The sequence below is a fragment of the Vulpes vulpes genome, chromosome 13, assembly GCF_048418805.1.
Source record: "Vulpes vulpes isolate BD-2025 chromosome 13, VulVul3, whole genome shotgun sequence".
Lineage (NCBI taxonomy): Eukaryota > Metazoa > Chordata > Mammalia > Carnivora > Canidae > Vulpes > Vulpes vulpes.
Genome location: NC_132792.1, coordinates 159,584,369 through 159,599,847, shown reverse-complemented (window position 1 = coordinate 159,599,847; position 15,479 = coordinate 159,584,369). Strand labels below are relative to the sequence as shown.

The 15,479-nt window shown below is 50.0% G+C and overlaps 1 protein-coding gene across 6 annotated transcripts in view; it reads left to right on the top strand.

Annotated features, from left to right (window-relative positions):
• Nucleotides 1-14,829, top strand: part of KDM5B (lysine demethylase 5B) — an 86,925-nt gene extending 72,096 nt beyond the window's left edge. For 4 of the 6 annotated variants that reach the window (XM_026018019.2, XM_072733634.1, XM_072733637.1 and 1 more), the window contains exons 24-27: nucleotides 989-1,100; nucleotides 2,228-2,382; nucleotides 3,813-4,133; nucleotides 4,667-8,356. In XM_026018019.2, coding sequence (XP_025873804.2) covers nucleotides 989-1,100; nucleotides 2,228-2,382; nucleotides 3,813-4,133; nucleotides 4,667-4,804 — 726 coding nt within the window. In that variant the 3' untranslated portion in view covers nucleotides 4,805-8,356. Of the gene's footprint in view, nucleotides 1-988; nucleotides 1,101-2,227; nucleotides 2,383-3,812; nucleotides 4,134-4,666; nucleotides 8,357-8,563; nucleotides 8,623-9,493; nucleotides 9,649-12,665 lie in introns of those variants that run through there. The other 2 variants (XM_072733633.1, XM_072733632.1) reach the window with 2 other exon arrangements.
• The last annotated feature ends 650 nt before the right edge of the window (nucleotides 14,830-15,479 follow it).

Sequence of the window (15,479 nt, the reverse complement as noted above, 5' to 3'; positions counted from 1 at the left end):
TTCTCTAGCAGAGATCTCACAGCTCCCATGTGCTATACTAACACAGTGAATTATGAGTTAAATCAAAGATAAAGACAAAAAATTGGTTTCTGTCATATTTGTTTCCTTGTTTTCTTTTACATTTCTTTCCAGGCTTGTAAAATACAGTCAATGCCTGGCACTTAGCAAATGATGAATTAAATTTTTGTTGCATAGGATGAGTTGTGATTATTTGGGCAGCCTACAGGGGAGACATTTATATTCTGGTTTACACAAAATGCACTAGAACTTTACCTTTATTTACTAGTTCATAGTTAAAGGAGTGTTCTCCTAGTGGTTTTTTTTTTAAGATTTATTTTTTTATTCATGATAGAGAGAGAGGAAGAGAGAAGCAGAGATACAGGAGGAAGGAGAAGCAGGCTCCATGCCAGGAGTCCGACGCGGGACTCGATCCCAGGTCTCCAGGATCGCACCCTGGGCCAAAGGCAGGCGTTAAACTGCTGAGCCACCCAGGGATTCCCCTCTCCTAGTGCTTTTTTTCTTTTTTTTTTAAGATTTTATTTATTCATTTATGAGAGACACAGAGAGAGAGAGGCAGAGACACAGGCAGAAGGAGAAGTGGGCTCCCTGCAAGGAGCCCGATGTGGGACTCGATCCCAGGACCCCAGGATCACGCCCTGACCCAAAGGAAGATGCTCAACCGCTAAGCCACCCAGGTGCCCCTTCTAGTGCTTTTTAATAAACATTGAAGACGGAAGGAAGATAGATGTGCCTTATTTCCCAGTAGTGCTCTTGACCTCCCTGGAATCATTCTAGGTAAAACCAGGAAGACTAAAGGCTTGGTCCATAGGAGCTGATTTGGCTAAATCTAAAGTACCTCGAGACTTACTTTCAGGAAAGAAGTTCTTTCCTGCTTGCCTGCTTGATAACCCAAACTCCTTTCCTTGCACTGGTAGAAGAATTTTTAATTCTGAAAAAGCCTTTCTATAAAATGTTTTCTTTCCATTAGGTGTCTCAGCCTACGGGCACAACATCCTTTTCCTTGCCTGATGACTGGGACAGCAGAGCCTCTTATGTACACTCTCCCTTCTCCTCTGGCCGGAGCTGTATCCCCCTCCATGGTTTGTATTTATTATTATTATTATTATTATTATTATTATTATTATTATTATTGTTGTTGTTGTTGTTATTGGGATTGGGTAGTAACAAGTGATTTTGCACTAGGTTTTTGTTGTTCGGATATATAAAAAGACTATCCTCAAGTGTTGGTTATGGGCTACTGTGTATTTGTAAGGTAGGAGAAGAATCATGCTTTTGAAGGTTTATAATGCAAAGCAAATAGAAGAAGCCTTTAATACATTGCTTTCAGGGGTTGAAAGGGTTAATCCCAGGCCAACTGACTTTTCCACATCAGTCATTTCAGTCAGATGCTAAGTCATGGGCTCCCTAGGGATCTTAGAGATAATCTATACTTGAAACCTAACCTCTTTTTTTTTCTTATATAGTCGACTCGAACAACACAGGTTTGAACTACACAGGTCCACCTATGCACAGATTTTTTCAAAAGTATAGTACAGTACTGTAAATGTATTTATTTCGTAGGGTTTTCTTTTTTTTGTCATAGGGTTTTCTTAACATTCTCTTCTCTCTAGCTTGCTCTATTCTAAGAATACAGTATATAATACATAAACATACAAAATATGTTAATTAGCTGTTCATGTTTACTGGTAAGGCTTCTTGTCAACAGTAGGCTACTAGTAGTTAAGTTTTTGGGGAGTCGACAGTAACACATGGATTTTCGACTCTGCAGGGATTCAGCACCCCCAATGCCTTCCACACTGTTCAAGGGTCAGCTGTGCTTACGCATACATGACTGCCCTGTGAGTTCTGGGGCAGCCGTGGCTAGAGCCCTGATCCTTAGTGTGTTTGGTAACTGAGCTGGAGCTACTTAATCCACTTAGATTGCTCACAGCCTGACCTATTCTGTGCTTGATAACAAAAGCTGTCAAGGCATATGTATGGCCTCTTTGCATTCACAATAATTAAGTGAAGAGAGGACTCACTGTAAAGTTAGTACTTCCCTAGTAATCAGAAGACTGAGAAGGTGTAGCTTGAGCTCTTATATTGTGGCTTTAGATACATTAAGTGAACCTAACTTCAGGGGGGCAGTGGTATGAGGGGTAGTCCTGCTTTTCTTGCAGGTCTAAATGTCCATATGAAACATTCCTTATTGTCCTCACTTTAACAGGTGTTAGTCCAGAAGTGAATGAACTGTTGATGGAAGCCCAGTTGCTCCAGGTATCCCTTCCTGAAATTCAGGAACTTTACCAGACTTTACTTGCAAAGCCAACCCCTGCTCAGCAAACTGACCGAAGCTCACCAGCTAGACCCAGCAGTGAGAAGGTGAGTGTCAGACAGGCAGCCAGGGGAATCCATCTATGGTGGGAGAGTTTGATACTTAGTGTCATTCTGTCTAAATAGTTTGGTCGATGAGATACTGTCTTGATCCAGAAAAGGGTTCAGACTATCTACCTCACAACCCCATTCCTAAGGCTGTGGACTCACATCTTGGAGTTTGGTGCTGTTTTTCAAATGAACTGTAAGACTTTCTTTTCTTTTTAGCGTGGTGCTTCTCATCATTTTCATGTGATAATAGCTAGAAGCAGAATTATTTTTCTTCTGTAAGAGAAATACTGTAGAGATGAAAATGTAATTATAGCTGGGAAGGCCTTTTGGTATAAAGCTTTCAGAATGCAGAGAATATTGGAGCTAACATTTAAAGAATGCTTTAACAGCTTTAACCCTAACAGTACAGCTGGTGTGAGGACTGGGTCCTCAGACTGGGGTGCCTGTTTGGAGTGCTGACTTACTTGGGATAGATACCATGTATGTCCTGTTTCTTAGCATAAAGATGCCACTACTACCGTAGTGAGCTAGCTGACCTATAACATTCAGAACTCCTGAGAATATAGTCAGGATAAAGAAGAATCTCACTTCAAAAACATACTCCCCACTGAGTGTGGAGCCTTATGCTGAGCCAATGTGGAGCTCCATCCCACGACCCTGAGATCATGACTAAAGAGGAAGGGATTAGCACAGCTCCTTAGAATTCTGTAGGTCAGAGGACAAGCATATGCGCCTAGCTAGAACCTACTTGGTAGTCTCTTCCTCATGGAGTTGGCAAAGAGAGGAATGTAGGAGTTTCCCCCATCTCCTAGTGCTATAATTTGAAAGCTAATCATGCCTTTAACATTTCCTGCTTCCACTGTTTCTTTTGATAGCTCTAACAGTTAAGTTAGCTACACTCAAACAGGTTGTCCTATAGGACATGAGGGGACGTGGTGGCAGTGGTGTCAGGGTACAGTGTTATTTTTCATTTTATGTAAGTCTTCTTTACACCTGATGTGGGGCTCAAACTCCTGACAAGGTCAAGAGTCGTGTGCTCTTCCAACTGAGCCAGCTGGGCACCTGAGATTGCAGGATTTTTCAAATGAGACCATCTGGTTTCTTTTTTTTTCTTCTCTTTCTTTCTTTTTTAAACAAACACCTGATGAAGTTCATATACTTTTTTAAAAAAATATTTATTCATGAGAGACAGAGAGAGAAAGGGAGAGAGGCAGAGACACACGCAGAGGGAGAAGCAGGCTCCATGCAGGGAGCCCAATGGTGGGACTTGATTCCGAGTCTCCAGGATCACGCCCTGGGCCAAAGGCAGGAGCTAAACCACTGAACCACCCAGGGATCCCCCCATCTGGTTTCTCATACAGCTAATACTTCACTGGTTTGAATAACACGCACACTGTGGGCTAAAATTGAACCTATCTTCCCTCCAGAATGAGTGCTGCCGCGGGAAGCGAGATGGAATCAACAATCTTGAGAGAAAACTTAAGAGACGCCTGGAAAGAGAAGGCCTCTCCAGTGATCGATGGGATCGAGTGAAAAAAATGCGGACCCCCAAAAAGAAGAAAATCAAACTGAGCCACTCCAAGGACATGAACAGTTTCAAGTTAGAGAGGGAGCGTAGCTATGAATTAGTCCGTTCTGCCGAAACCCATTCCCTGCCCTCAGACACATCCTATTCCGAACAGGAGGACTCTGAGGATGAAGATGCCATCTGCCCAGCTGTGAGCTGCCTGCAGCCAGAAGGAGATGAGGTCAGTGAGGTTTGGGCCATAGAGGACGTGCTTTCCCTTAACTCAGAAACCCTGTAAGCTACACCTCATCTCGCTGGGTCTTTCTCTTCTGCTTATCTGCTTTGAGCTGATCTGAATGGATTGCTCAGCCCTCCCCCACTGATATCTCTGCTCTTACCATCGTTCCTGGGTCTTCTCCCTTTTCTTGAAGAAACTCTTATTCTTCCCTTTTTCCTTTTCCTGCTCTTCCAGCTTTCACCGTCCCGGCGCTAAGAAGGTGGGAGGGATGCTGATGTAATGCCCTTTTGCTTACTTATCACAGGGCGGCGCTGTCTTAACCCCAAAGCAGTCACGACTTGAAGAATGGCTTTGACTTGGTTGCTTTGGCTGGTGGGCCAGCTACACTCATGTGGCGTAGCTGTTGTGCCAGAGGTCCCAGTGGTGGGACAGTGGCCGTTAGTGGCAAACGGCCTGACTATCTTGAGGCTGGCCTGCCCAATTTTGAATCACATCTTTTCCTCTGAAAACCCCGTCTCCCTGCTCTTTGTAACCAGGTGGACTGGGTCCAGTGTGATGGCAGCTGCAATCAGTGGTTTCACCAGGTCTGTGTTGGTGTTTCTCCAGAGATGGCAGAGAAAGAAGACTACATCTGTGTGCGCTGTACTGTGAAGGACGCACCAAGCCGAAAATAAAAAATACAAACACAAACACCCCCCTCGCCCCCACCCACTTAATGTAATTCAGGACTCCAACCGAGAAGATTTCTTCAATTTCTCAGCAAAGCTACAGGACTGGTATTCAAACCAGCCTGTAAACGGTGCTATTTCTATTCCTTACGGGATCATTTTTCCAGAACTCTTTGAAAAAAAGAAAAAACAACTAAAAAATTTTTTGACACTTTTTGTATTTTTTTCCTTAAGAGCTGTTTGTGGTTGTTGAGGTTTGAAATGCCGACTGCTTTTTTTGCAGGGGTTTCCACCAATTTGGAAGGCATTGGAGCTTGCACCTTTCATGTACAGCATTAAAACCTTACCTCTGTCTGGGATTTACCGGCTTAAGAGTCCAACTCAGTTTCAGTGCCCAGAAGGGCACCAGAAATTCCAGTAAATCCTCATTTGAGGAAATTCTCTCTTGTTTACTCTGTTACCATATCGGGGAACTTAAGTTTTTCACTTTTGGGGTTTTTGTTTCTTTATCCGCTTTTCTTTTTCTTGGTAGACTAGGTTTATTTATCTAAGCAATAACTTCTATGTTGGTTTCAGTGGCTGGAATTAAAACAAAACAAAACAAACTTCCAAACAGTGTGTTGGTGCTTTAGCATTTGGTTGATGTACAGAACACAAATGTCTAGTTTCTAGTGTCACTGATGAACTAGTGATGTAGAAAAGAGACTGCTCTGTAAGTAATTGCCACAGCTGTATTTTGGCTTTTCCCCTGCCCCTTCCTTCCTCTCCTATTTTTTTGGTAGCTTGTATCAAATGTTGCAGTTTTTATTGTGGAATAAATCCTTGGTCCTAATTTAACACTAAATGCTGGTTATTTAGAGCCATTAGACTACATACAGCTTCTCATGCCCCTCTACCTTGTGGGCGTTGAAGAGCGAGAGAGGGGGTTGCTTGCTTTTGCCTCTGCCCAGCCAGGCTGTAGTAGCAGTGTCTGGCGGGCCATATGCCTCCAGTCTCTGCTAATAAAGAACCCCCGTCCAGTCTTCACCGAATAGAATTTGTCTTTAAAGCCATGCTTTTTTAAATAAGATTTTCAGAATGGTGGCAAGTTATTCCAATCCTCAAGTCAGCCCTCCTTGTGGAAATGATGTCTTTATTATATTTGAATTGACAGGGACACTTGGTGTTTAGGGTTAAGATGTCCAAAGGAAATCTAAGGAAGATGATCCTTGTGGAGGGCTAGGAAATTATGGGTCAAGGGACAGCTTGTGAACACACAGGCTCTGCCTCCGTGATTTCGTTTCCTGTCTTTTTCTAACTCTAGCTCTTGTTACTGGTTGTTGATAGTCCACAGCCTTTCCCGTCTTTTCTTTTTCAAAGGGCTCTGTTCTGCAGTGGAGAAGACCTTCTGGTGAACAGAACAGACTCTTGCTTGGTTTTTCCTCTTCTGTTGGTAATACTTATTTTCCCCTGTTCTATAGCCATAAACCTGGAGATGGGTAGAACTAGTAGGTCTTTAATAAAACAAAAACAGCAGTTTGTAATGTAGCAGAGATTTAAATGTACTATATCCCCTTTGATGCAATTCAAATAATTAAATCTCTTTAAGAATGACTTGTAATTGTCTGCAGTTTTCCCACAGTCGTTGCAATGTCTCTCCTTGTCTGATGGGGGTTCTGGGGCCAACAGAGAAGAAGAGTCTCCAGAGTACAATCTGGAAGAGTAGTGGTTTGGACTTTTTTAAGTATCCAAATCCTTAGAACCCCCTGACATTGGGACAAAATGCTTGCTCTCCCAGTTCCTTTGGGAATATAAGCTAAAAGGGGACACTGCAGCTAAAATGGAGCCTTTGCCTGTAGAGAGCTTTTGCCCATCTGGTATGCACCTCCTGTGGCCCTACTCGGTTTCTTCCTCACCTGTGGGTTCACAATCCCTGACGACAGCATCCTGGTGATGTAGATGATCTGCCTCTATTAGTTAGAGGAGGAAAGGCAAGGATGTGTGTATTTGCCACCCCCTCCCCCATGTGAGAGTGTCCGCTGCCCAGGTGATACTGCTGGTGAATGACAAAGGCTGGGCAGCGTCTTCCAGGTCTCCTGTACTTTGCCTCCTACCTTGTGCACTGACACAGCAAGGGAACAGAGGTACAGCTACCTTCTAATCGGTACCTTCTGTTAAGTACCCAGCTCGACCACAAAACGATGTCACCTGAGAACCTTGTGTACTGTGTGTTAGCCATGAAGCCGGCCTGTGTCCTGGAGAAACTTTTGCACCTGGAGAAAGAAGAGAAGACACAGAAAACACACAGAGAAACTGATGCTCCAAGTCAGTGGTCCTGCAGCTGCATGAGGTGTGAGAAGGAAAGACTGGTGGCCAGAGCCTGAGCCCGGGGGGTGAAGGAGCCAGTGCGCTTGGCACCGAAGGGTGAACCGGTGCCCCTGCCCCCATGCCAGTGGCTGTTGTGTTTTTGTTCTTCCTTCCAAATCAGACTCTAGGGGGTTTCTTAGGCAGAACCCAGAAAGGGCTTGCTGCTTCTGCAGGCTTCAGCCTGGAGAAAGATGGTGTGATTTGGACTAGCCGTAAAGGAGGTGGATGTCTTTACACCTTCATTTCAGCGTCCTGGGAGGTGGAACTCCCTTTTGTATCTCAAGGTTAGCCTAAAGCCAGGGATGCCATCTGTGGTGGTAGAGGTGGGTAAAAAACCCGAGTTTCCCCGCTTCATTCTGCCAGACAGAGCTTTAAAAAATGATTTCATGTTTTGGCAGAAGTATCTGAGATTGAGTCAATTTGCTATTAAAATTAACATGACCTTTTGGGTGTTTGTGCAGGAAACCCTGAGAGTGGATCCAACAGAGTGGACGCCTACCTCGAAGGGGGTAAAACTTGGTTTTGCCTCATCCCTTTTTGTTGGGCTCTGAAGGCCCTTTGTATTGGGTTTCGGCCTCTTCTGCTTTTTCATTTATAATCCTGCTGGGTATTTGGCACTTGTGGCTTGGATCAGGCATTGATGGATGTTTAGTGCCCGTGGTTGTGGGCTCAGCCCTGCCTAGGTTTGCTGCCGTAGGACACAGACTGGAATGGATTATAGATGGTCTGCCTGTAACAGGAGGTAGAATTGAACAACAAGTAATTTCAAGAGTCCTCACCCATGACCATTCAGTACCTGACTGTGCTAGTCCGCGCTAGGCATCAGCTCGCATTTGGAGGTCTGTTTTTGCCGTATTGATGCAGAGAACACAGCCCTCTTCTGGTGAAAGGTTGCCTGTTGGGAAGAAGAGCTGAGGAAAACTGTGAAGATCCAGTGCCTTGATTTAGCTCCATGAGAGTCAGAGTCCTTTCTCAGCTCCCAGTTGAGCACCAGAGATGATGGCCTCACACCTTTTGCCCCTGTCATCAGTCCCTAGCATGTGGCTCCTCACGCCTCCCAAATTCATGAGAGGTTCCATGTGTAACTTGTAATAAAAATGTTATTGAAAAGCTGCCTAAACAAAACATTGTATAAAGTTAGGAACTTGTGTAAAGTAAAAACTGTTGTAAATCCATTTTGAAAGTATAAAGAATCAATTTGTAAAGTGTGTATTTCAAGTCTTCCAAATTTATGTAAACGAGTTTTCATGTTTCATGGTTGCTTGAATAGGAATACCTCTTTACATTTTTGTCGGTATGAATGGGATGGCTAAAAGCAGCCAACAACAGGTCATCCAGCTCCCTGTTTCGGGTCTGGGTTAATTGTATAAGGATGAAGGGCTGGGACATGGTGAGTCTGGATGTATCTTTTATTTTCAGGATAACCTGCTGCATTGCCATCGAGGGATGGAATTGTGATGTCATTTGATGTATTCCAGGTGAGTGGAGGCCAAAGGACTATTCTTTCTGTTTCCCCTTAAATGGAAAGAGAAATTAAAAAGTTGCCTTTCTAAGGAAATAAGTCATTTTTTCTAAAATAAGTACCCAAGAAACCTCCCCACCGCCCAGTCTAGTCCTGGCACACTTACCTAGCTAGAGGTTGGAGAGGAGGAGTGCGGTTTCAGGCCCTGACTCCTCAGCCCATGCCAGTGGTTTCCCACGGACCATAATTTTAGCGGGAACTTCAAAGAAAGCCCCTTTTACATAGGATTGGGGCAGGTTGACAGTTAATTGAAAAGTCAGTTAAGTATGAAAAAGTTGTACATAGAAGTTAGCCTGTCGTGCACAGTTAATACAACCTAAAATTTGAGGAGAATCACAGAAGGCAAGGAAGGACCTTCATTCACCACAACCGTAATGTAGGATCTGTGCTTTTCAGCTGGGACTCTTTTCCTTTAAACCGTACCCCTGAAGTGGGGCTTGAACTCCCCATCTCAAGATTTTTTTTTTTTTTAAGGTTTATTCAGGAGAGAGGCTGAGACAGGCAGAGGGAGAAGCAGGCTCCCTTTGGGGAGTCTGACGTGGGACTCGATCCCAGGACCCTGGGGTCACGCCCTGGGCTGCAGGCAGATGCTAAGCCACTGAGCCATCCAGGGATCCCCTCCCCACCCCAAGATTTAAGGGTCACACGCTCTACTGACAGCCAACCAGGTGCCCTAGCTTGGACATTTAAAATGGGTAAGGAATTTGGAAGGAATTGGACTAAAGAATTCTAGAAAATTTACTCCTTTTTCCAGTCTACAGGGTTTCATCTATATCTAATTCAGTATCAAGTTTTACAAGCAACTCAATCTAATGTTTTTTTTCAAGTCACGTCTACACCCGAGGTGAGAATCCTGGGATCGAGTCACGCGCCAGCCAGTCACCTGCTGTGACACCCCCCCCCCCCCGAATCTAGTTTTTATACTTTCCCTTTTCCCTCAATCCATTGGTTCATGTAATAATTAAACCGAGTACTCCCGGACGGACTAGAGTGTGCTGGGGAGGGCTGCGGCCCCGCGGTCGGGCTCCCCGGGCTCCCCGGGCTCCCCTGCCGCCGGCGCTGCGCGGTGCCCCGAGGGGGCCGCCCCGGCCCCGCCTGCCCCGCGGGGGCCCCTGCGCGCCCAGCAGCCGGCCCCGGCCTTGACCTGCCCCGCGATGCCGCGATGCCCCCCCCGGGTGCCGAGGCGGGTTTGCTGGGCTCCAGGCCGAGCGGGCCGGGCCGGGCCGGGGGCTCCGAGCCTCCTGCTCACGCTCCAGCCTCCCCGGCTTTGGTTCAGTGGGTTCACGGGGAAGCTCGGGGGAAAGCGGGGGGCGGGGCTGGAGGGTCCCCGGGGGGCGGGGCTGGCGGGGGCTGGACGAAGGGGCGGTGGGGGCGGGGCTGGAGGGGGCAGGCGCCGCCCCGCGCCCCTGCGGCGGCCGAGCTGGGCCCTCCCCGCGCCCTCGGCTGCGGGGCGTGGTTCCCGGGACTCCGCGCCGCGTGTCCCGCCGCTCGCCGGGGCCGTGGCCTCTGCCGTGGGCGGCCGCGCTGGACACGGGGCGCGGCGGCCGTTCTCGCTCGTCGCGGGCGCGGCCTCCCGAGGGGGGGCGCTCGGCACCCAGGGCGGGGGGCGGGGGACGGGGGACGGCGGTCTCTGTCTCCGTCTCTGTCTCTCTGTCTCCGTCTCTGTCTCTCTCTGTCTCTGTCTCCGTCTCTGTCTCCGTCTCCTCCGTCTCCGTCTCTGTCTCTCTGTCTCCGTCTCTGTCTCTCTCTGTCTCTGTCTCCGTCTCTGTCTCCGTCTCCGTCTCTGTCTCTCTGTCTCCGTCTCTGTCTCTGTCTCTGTCTCCGTCTCTGTCTCTCTGTCTCCGCCTCTGTCTCCGTCTCCGTCTCTGTCTCTCCGTCTCCGTCTCCGTCTCCGTCTCTCTGTCTCTCTGTCTCTCCGTCTCTGTCTCCGTCTCCGTCTCTGTCTCTCTGTCTCCGTCTCTGTCTCTCTGTCTCCGTCTCTGTCTCTCTCTGTCTCTGTCTCCGTCTCTGTCTCCGTCTCCTCCGTCTCCGTCTCTGTCTCTCTGTCTCCGTCTCTGTCTCTCTCTGTCTCTGTCTCCGTCTCTGTCTCCGTCTCCGTCTCTGTCTCTCTGTCTCCGTCTCTGTCTCTGTCTCTGTCTCCGTCTCTGTCTCTCTGTCTCCGCCTCTGTCTCCGTCTCCGTCTCTGTCTCTCCGTCTCCGTCTCCGTCTCCGTCTCTCTGTCTCTCTGTCTCTCCGTCTCTGTCTCCGTCTCCGTCTCTGTCTCTCTGTCTCCGTCTCTGTCTCTGTCTCTGTCTCTGTCTCCGTCTCTGTCTCTCTGTCTCCGCCTCTGTCTCCGTCTCCGTCTCCGTCTCTGTCTCTCCGTCTCCGTCTCCGTCTCCCCGAGCGGGCAGCGGGCGGACCTCCCGCCGGAGCCTCCCCGCGGCAGCACCAGGGGGCAGCCGAGGCCGGGCCGGGCGGCTCTGCCCGATCCCCGCCGGGGCCCGCGGGCGCGGACCGGTCCCGCACCTGCCGGCTGCTCCGTGCGGCGCCTCGGGATGTCGGCGGGGCGGGGCCAGCGCCTGCGGCCCGAGGCCCGAGCCCCAGGCACAGCCAGTCCCTGGGCTGCTGCGGGTGCGGAGGGCGGAAGCCCCGGGGCCGCGGGCTGGCGGGAGGACCTGGCGGCCGACGAGGGCGACGCCGCGACCCGCCCCGCGACCCGCCCCGCGACCCGCCGCGTGGTGCCGCTGAGCCGGTCGCCGCCGACCACGGGCCCGGGAGGTGGACGCCGGCCTCGGGGGTCCCGGGACAGAACGGGGCAAGGAGGGAGAAGCGGGAGGGGGAATCGGAACCAGCGCGGCCCGTAGCGTGAGCCGAGCGCCCTGCGGAGCGCCCTGCGCCCACCAAGTCTCGTCTTCACAACACCCCGCGGCCTCGGCGCTGAGCCCACTTTACAGATGAGAAGCGAATTTAGAGGTTAAGGCTGAGGCCCGTCCCGCTGCACAGGGAGGAGCCAGGATTCAAACCCAGACAGTCGGGCCCAGCGCCGGGGCCCATAAGGACAGGCCGGGAGGCCGCCGAGTACCCTTGGGCCTCGGGCTCCCCCGCGCCCCTGCCGAGGCCCTAAGTGCTGTGGGCTTCACCCCCCACCCCGGCGGCAGGCTGAGGCTTGCAGGAGCCTGTTTTTAAGAGAAGTGAGTGAACGTTGTGTCCCGAAGTGGTTTGGGTGTCGAGCTGCGCCGTCACCATCCCGTATCTGCTCCTGGGGCACCGCACAGACACCTACATCGAGCTGGACAAGGCTGCTGCCCCGGCAGGTGACCCTGCGGCTGGCCCGCCCTGCCCTTGCACAGGCAGCGCTGCGAGCCTTGCGGACACCGCCTCGGGCTCCTGGCCCGCCCGCTGTGTCCACTTGACTCCCATTAGGAACACGATGCACTTTCCTCCCTTCTGCACTCCCCACCAGGCTTTCCGGCCGGTGTGGATGGTAGGCCTACTCCAGAGCAGCGTATTGTCATTAAACTGGTTTCTGTTGGGGGGGGGGGGGGGGGGGAATCCCAGGGGCCTCCCCCGCGTTGGCCACCTCCCCTCTGTGGGGCAGAGGCCACGTGTCCTGGCAGGGAGGCCCGGGAGAGCTGTGGTCAGTGCCTCCCGACCCCCACCGAAGCCCATGGCCTGCGTGGCGTGCCCACCGAGCCTGCCCTAGCCGTGCCCTAGCTGTGCCCTAGGCCCCGTGTGCGGCAGGCAGGTAGCCCGGGCCTCTACAGTCGCCAGCTCCCCTGGGCGAGTCCCGGGGCTCCTGCTGCCTCCCGGAGCCCCGGGTGGTCCTCAGCACCTGTCTGCCACAGCCCCGTGCTAAGGCCCCGTGGGGGCAGCTGGGCTTGGAGGCCACCCGGTGGAGGAGCCAGCAGGGGAAGGGACCTCACAGGGCCCTGCACCCCCCACCCCCATGACTGGTTTTTCTGAAACATAAAACTGATCCAGTTCTTCTTGTGTTCCCCACGGTTTCTGTTGCCCCCTAAGGAAAATCCAAGCGGCCGATCCGAGGACCCATCATGAAGCGTTTCCCCTGGTGTCCCACAACTGCCCCGTGGGCCCCAGCGATCTTCACCTCCCTTAGCAGAGCGCTCCCCCGGCTTCTGTTAAGGCCCCGCGCAGCGCTTCCAGACCTGTGTCTCCACGGCAATGCCTTCAGGTGGGCCCAAGGGCTTCAGCACCTCAGGTCAGGTGCCCAAGGTCCCGGCTGTCTGACCCTGACCTTGAAGATCTCGGGGGTGTCGGCCTCTGTGACCTACGGCTTCTCTGCCTTCTCTGCCAGGAGAGCCTGTCCCTTCATCCCCCCCCCCCCAAACCGGTCCAGTCCCTGAAGGCAGCTGACGGTGACCCCGCTGGGAAGCCTGCCCTAATTTCCTGCCTTCAACCACGTGGTCCCTGGCTCTTTCCAGCCCCGCCCCCCGCCCCCACCCCTGCACCCCTGCCCCAGCACCATACACTCCTCTGCTGGCACATGTGGCTCCCTGCGTGTGGCTGCCCCTTTCCCCACAGGCCTTCCCTAACTTCCCTAACGGCTCTGACCTCCAGGCCCTAGCAGCGCACCTGGCAGAGAAGATCCTTGCTGGTGGTAAAATCTTGTGGACAGGATCGATGGTGAACACGTGGAGGAGTCAATGAGTCTGCAGATTTGCACCCAAGGCTGAGAGGGAGGGTGGCAGGTGGTCCTGGGGACACCCCGGCAAGCAGTACGGTCCTGGAGCTGCTTCCCCAGATGTCCCCTGCTCCGGCTCCGTGCTTCCCTCCCACAGGTAGGGCGCAGCCAGGGGCAGAGCTGTGCTACAGCCTCAATTCACGGACTGGCGACATTTAAGGGCCGGGGTTAGTGATTCAGGAAGCGTTACGACTTACTTACTTACTGTTTTCCATCTCCTTGATGATGGGTAGCTTTATTTTTTATTTAAAAGTTGTTTTTTTCTTCAAAGTAAAGTCTATCCTCAACGTGGGGCTCGAACTCGTGACCCCAAGAGCAAGTCCCAGCTCTACCAGCCGAGCCAGCCAGGAGCCCAGGGATGGGTAGCTTTAAAGCCCGTGTTTGCCCTCCGGGGGGAGAAGACATCCTACCCCTGGATGATTCCTAGTGCCGAGCTGCTTGTTCTTCACATTCCAGAAAGCAAGCGCGTCTCTGCATATACCACCTCCTGCTGCTTTTTGAAGTGGCTAGACGAGGAGGCACTAATTACTGGGCAGACTAATCCAGAAAAACCATCTTCTCTATTAGAGGACTGAAAAAATGCTCAGAGATTTTTACCTGGGAAGTGAAGCCATGTCACTGGTGCTTCACCGAGGAAGGAGGACTCGTCTATTCTGGTGTTTAAAATATTACTTTTTTTAAAAAGTCTTAAATAATCTCTACACCCGACATGGGGCTTGAACTCACAACCCCAAGATTGAGTCTCCCACTCTTCTAATTGAGCCAGCCAGGCACCTGTAAGATTATTACTCCCTTGGAATGTGAGATGGAAAATAAAAAACACTTTTAGACAAATTAGGGGATAGAAGAATATGAAAAAAATGAAGTCCCCATGGTACTTATTAGTTCCTGGAATATGATAAAACTCTGAGGTTATTATTTGTGACTTTGTGAATTTCTTTTATATGCCAGATATGGTCCTGAAAACATTAAAATGCTTCCCCCCTCGGAGTGTAAAATTATAAATTATAGATAGAAGTCCTTCTCCACCCTCCTCCTCCTCATCATCCTGTTGTATTTGAGTTTATTTGACTCCGTTTTATTTATTGTTTTGTTCCTTGCACAGGGAATAATTACGGTTCACTTACTCAGCTTCCTGGAGGAGGTGGCCTTCACTGGCCTTTTGGAAACCAGGGATTTTTTTATTTTTAACTTAAACCTAAGGATTGTGGATTGTATAATTATTTTCTTTCCAAATAAGAAATGATTATTATTGCATTTTAAAAATCACAGAACTCCAGGGGCACCTGGGTGACTCAGTCAGTTAAGCATCTGCCTTCAGCTCAGGTCATGATCTCAGGGTCCTGGGATGGAGCCCCCCATCCGGCTCCCTGCTCAGCGTGGAGTCTGCATCTCCCTCTCCCTCTTCCCCTCCCCCTGGTTGTGCTCTGTCTCTGTCTCTCTCTGTTTCAAATAAATAAAATATTTTTTAAAAAATAAAAATCACAGAACTCCAGTCTGAATATTATTACACACACACACACACACACACACACACACAAAATCACTAATTTCGGTAATCACTTCCTATAACCCCCTCTCAAAATTTGGCTGAGTTAGGCTTCAGGGAAGATTCCAGTTCAACCCCACACACCAGCTTGGGATAAATAGAAACACTGAAGTCTTTAGGTTTCAAAGGCCCACAGTTGCAGGTAGGGTATTTGTTGGAGATCATTCATGGTGGGATAGAGTCATGCTGGGGTCACCACTGCTTTGGATTATATGATATGTGATTTTGTTCATGGTTTTTTGTTTTTTTCCGCCCATCTGATGAGTTAATGTCTTCTGTATTAAGAACATCTCTATGTGATATCTAAAGGTTAAGTGGATTTTAGTATGAAATATGGTAATTAAGTAAGATTTTAAATACACTTGAGGTTGGTACGTCCAAACTCAGATTAGCAGGTGAAAACCAAGGCCTTTAGTGACAGGAATTGCACATAAGTAAATAAATTTATACAACTGTTTGCTCAATGCCCGTCAGTAAAGCAGGTGTGCTTCAGTGGAGAGTATAATCCTTGTTTGCTTAGTTGTCGGGAACAATAGGAACTGCTCCAGAAGAGTCCTAGGGACCCGTGGAGGGGAGGGAGGAT